The sequence below is a fragment of the Brassica oleracea genome, chromosome C7 (genome assembly GCF_000695525.1).
Source record: "Brassica oleracea var. oleracea cultivar TO1000 chromosome C7, BOL, whole genome shotgun sequence".
NCBI lineage: Eukaryota > Viridiplantae > Streptophyta > Magnoliopsida > Brassicales > Brassicaceae > Brassica > Brassica oleracea.
The window spans coordinates 37,186,728-37,191,507 of record NC_027754.1 but is presented as its reverse complement, the minus strand read 5'-3'; the positions used below and the strand labels follow the sequence as shown (position 1 = coordinate 37,191,507).

General features: G+C 35.1%; 1 protein-coding gene across 1 annotated transcript; it reads right to left on the bottom strand.

The window, feature by feature from the left end:
• Nucleotides 1–1,420: 1,420 nt before the first annotated feature.
• Nucleotides 1,421–4,391, bottom strand: LOC106301886 (cytochrome P450 714A1). Its single transcript, XM_013738370.1, has 4 exons — nucleotides 3,979–4,391; nucleotides 2,409–2,889; nucleotides 1,926–2,316; nucleotides 1,421–1,862 (listed from the first exon to the last, which is right to left on the bottom strand). The coding sequence occupies exons 1-4, from the start codon at nucleotides 4,280–4,282 to the stop codon at nucleotides 1,437–1,439; spliced, it is 1,602 nt and encodes a 533-aa protein (XP_013593824.1). The 5' UTR covers nucleotides 4,283–4,391; the 3' UTR covers nucleotides 1,421–1,436.
• Between the last annotated feature and the right edge of the window lie 389 nt (nucleotides 4,392–4,780).

Genomic DNA, 4,780 nt, shown 5'->3' with positions numbered 1-4,780 from the left:
CTTTTAAAATGTGGGTCAAAATCTAATTTTAGTTAAATTATAGTCGGATGGGTCATATTTTAACTGTGGAAACAAGATATTTAAACGATCTCTAACATCCACATAGGTTTTTGGATAAATGAAATTAAACTCGTGATGTTAACTACATAACATCATAAAGTTGAGGGATGTTGTCATGCATAACATATACTTCGTGTGGCTAGGTATATATTAATTTAGTTTGCATGGTTAGCCATGTGGTGACCAATACTTCATGTAGCTAGCAATCACTTTTCCTTATATGAAACAAGTTCTTTTCAAGAAGGATCTAAACATTTGCAGACCATTTGATTGAAAGTTCAATTCTATGTGATGACCAGATTAAACTATAGATCAAAACTAAACCAACAATGTCGTTTTCACTTGTAGCATACTACGATTGTCTTTTTCTTCCTTTTCCAACAAGCAGACTATGATTATCAAACCCAATAAACCAATACTAATATATTGAAGTTAGAATAAAAATAAATTAAAAAAGAAAATAAAAGTGAAATTGCATTCCATATACACAATTTTTCCCATAATTAACTCAATACCCTAAATTCCACACCATAGTATCTTTGTTGATAGATAAACAACTTGTCATATCACGTGTATTTACCTAATTTATAATTTTTTTGAGGTTTTTTAGCTAATTGACTCGAAATAAAATAACTAACACATTTGTGTATCGACCCATATAAGTGAGCAAAGTTCCGAAGCTTACAAAAGTTGTGGCCTTGTGGGCCTTGTGGTTTCGTGGGTTGTTGGATTATGTGTACTAATCAAAAATGATATCACTGAATCCATCCCAGATCACACTAGTCTAACTATATATTCTAGAAATTTTTTATAAAGTAGAATCGTTACTGTTCGGGATGTATTGTATGACAGTGCAAAAGAGTTTGGATTTGATCTTTATCCGCTGGTTTTGGACTCTGAAGGGTTTGTATAACTAGTGGGCTTTGGATTTGATCTTGTGTAATCTGTTTCTAATGTGAAATATAATTTTTCAGTGTTAAAAAGAAAAGAGAGTGCAAAAGAGTTGGACGTGCGAATGGTAGGATAACAATCGAGAGTTCTTTATTTTGTTTATGATTTACAACATCCTTGAACTTTGATCCACTCAGCTAACATTGTTACCAAAGTGTGGCCTAGGAATTTAAGCAATAAATAGATTTATGAAGAGAAAAATGCATCACCGTCAAACAATATTTTTCCAATAAATACAAGTTACTTCCACTATAAAAGCGAAAACGATGAGTATTGGTAAACCCTACTTAGTACAAGTTTTTTTTTCGATATATATTTGTAAATCATTATTTACAATATCACATATGAAAGAAAATACTGTTACTATTAAGGGAGTAAAAACTAAAGCCACAAGCTAGTACCATATATATATCATAAGATCTTATTTAATTTGGAATAACCCTAATGACAACACCATGTTGAGGCTCAACAAGCATTCTGAACACTGGAGAGTGTTGGTATGTGGGAGACAGAGTAAAACTAAACCTTGACACAATAAGAGACACAAGAACCTTGAGCTCCATCATACCAAAGTTTTTTCCTAAACACAGCCTTGTACCTAAGCCAAACGGAACGAAGGACTGAGGGTATTTACAAGCTTTAGAGACTCCTTCACTGAATCTCTCTGGCCTAAATTCATTTGCATCAGCTCCCCATATCTCGGGATCTCTGTGCAACGTAGGGATCAATATCCAGATGCATACTCCCTTTGGCACCACGAGGTTTCCAAGTTTTGTGTCCTCAAGTGCTTCTCTTGACACAAATGCTGCTGGTGGATATAACCTCAACGTTTCTTGAATAACCATTGTCACCTATATAAGAGATGTTAGGTTCTGAAAATGGTCTATATTTTGAGGACGAGAGACTTGACTTACCGTCTTGAGGCTGGAAATAGAATCTATGTCGGGGATACCATTCTTACAGAAACTCAGGACTTCATCACGAATCCGAGTTTGCCAAGAAGGGTTTAGCGCGAGGAGCATAATACACCAAGAGACAGCAACCGCACTGGTCTCATGGCCAGCAAAATAGATGCTCTTACAATTGTCCACCACAAAACTTTTGTAAGATGATGCCTTGTCAACCAAGCTACCATCACAACTACTCATTGCTCCTTCTAGTATCAATTGCATTAGATCCTTCTTGTGATCTCCCACACATTCTTTCTCTCTCTCCTTAACGGTTTCCCATATCAAAGACTCGATATGCTTCTCTAGCTCCTCAATATTTCCATTCCCATGCTTCTTAGTCCCGAACACAATATCACTTGCAACCATATACCCACATAATAATCACTCAACAATACTATATTTGCTTAATGTATATAAACAACTAAATGGTTTTATAAATCCACATACGTGAAGCCATTGAGGCTGAAGAGGATGTTATTGTGAGTGATGGCCTTTTGAAGACATCTAAGCTTAGAGAAAATCTCTTTGCTTTTGGAGAAAGAGCTCCCAAAGCAAGCTCTAGAGATGACATCAGCAGAGACAGCTCTTAGGTCTTCGTCCACTCTTATGTCACAAAATGTTTCACCTTCTCTACTTTTAACCATCTCTTCCCATTTGCTAAGCATTGGCATCGCCGATTCAACCACCAAACCAACCATTCCCTTGACTTTGTCGAGGAAGAACTCAGGGGCGATGATACGGCGTTGATGAGCCCAATGAGGCCCATTAGATGTGATGACGCCACAGCCGAGAATGGATTTAAGGCGTTTGGTGACGTAGGAGACTTTGCCAAGGTTAAGAGTGTTGGCTAGGTTAAGCTCTTTCACCACCTCAGGGTGGTTTGCGTACAAGTGTTGCTTCATCCCCGTCGAGTATGTGTACACCGTCCCTTCATTATAATTATTTTCTATAAATTATATTTGTAAAAGGAATATACAATAAATGTAAAGAAAAATTAGTTATATATTCCAAAAGACAAGAAATTATATATCGGATTCGGCGACGATCCAAGATTGGTTCTTCTTTAATCAACTGAAATGATGATAAATTACAATTACGGTTCCACGCGTGTTGGCGAAGTGACAACTTTTTCTATTTAACAAATTTAAAATAATTTAAAAGATATCTCTAGTCTATTACTCTCTCTTTTCAAAATAGATGAAGTTTTAGAATTGTGCACGGCTATTAAAAAACTTATTTTTTATTTTGAAAATGTGAGTAAAATATAAATTAAAAATTATTTAACCAATCACAAAACACACTACAAAATATCATTGGTTACACAGTTTTTTGATAAAGTTAAAAAGTGTATTAATATGTGAAAACATCATCTATTTTAAAACATCAAAAACTTCCTAAAACATTATATGTTTAGAAAGAGTACCAGAAAAAGGAATAAAAATGAATCATTGGGTAGGAAATCATATAATATAAGCTGCTAGCTTTTGATCAAGTTGACCCGATCACAAAAATCTTATTGGCTTTCTATAAACTAACTAATGAATAAGACATCTTTTCTCAAATTTTAAATTCTGCGGCATTAGTTGTCAGTCCATGCATATGTTACACACACTGACACAAACACACACACACACACACACATATATATATATATAAGCTCTCAATCAATATGCATATATGTATGCAAAAAAATGGACGCATGTATGTAAATCAACGATAGTTACATATTATATGTGTGTACGTAATTATATATAACCAAGTAGATTTAAATCTCCGATTCTCGATCAATATGTACAAGATGTAGTCTACAATCAAACAGATTGAAAGAAGAAGAAAACTTGACCACCGCACCGCATATAGATTCTATGAAGATATTTATTAGTTTGTTTCTGTTTGCTTCATCCGTCCAGAATAAAAAGTTTTATGTAATCCAAAAGGACTAATCCGCCTCGAATTAGAACTATAGACTATATTATGAGACTATAGATCCCTTTGAACAAAAAAAATGTAAGCATACCGTATTGTTTTTGCCAATGATCGAGATAGGGGAAGAGAGAAGAAGTGTAGTCATGTGCGATGATATTATCACCAGAGTAGTGTTTATTGATCATTGTTTGTGATTCAATTCTTTGCATCTCCGGCACGTTTCCGCGAAATAGCGACGGCGGAGGACCCTTCACACCTTGCATCGTCAGCCTCCTCCGCATCCTCCATTGCTCCGTCATGGCTTTGCCGTATATACGAAACCCTAAACCTAGCACTCCTATAACTATTATCCACCAAATGGTCTTGGCCGTTTCCATCATCATCAGACTCTCCATTTTTTTTTTTGTAATTTGCAGTAGCTTCTAAACTCACAACTTCTATTTTCTTGCTAGTCTTTTCACCAGCGAAGTTTTAAACAACTATAATGATATACATATATAGATGAGGAGTACTTTACTTTTGATGAAATAATTGTAATATTCACAAATGTATGATGTAGCCCTTGTGTCTATCCATATAGCCTATGCAATTATTTTAGCCCTCGGTCCTTACACTAACTTACATACACATGTATGGGATGAAGTAGAGAGTTGTACTTTGGTTTTTGAGGAATAATTAGTGGTCCATTCTGCATATGCGGTACTGTTATTTTCTTTTAACTTATGCGGTACTGTTGCATATAACTCTTAAACTGTTACGTATGTAATTTAAACATGAACAATATGGAATCTCGTGCACTCTATATTCCCATCTCTTGGTCCCTGTTACTGTGTGTCTGTTGTAATTAATGCGGAGTACAATTGTCGTTTCTCAAAATAAGAAGAAGAAGAATG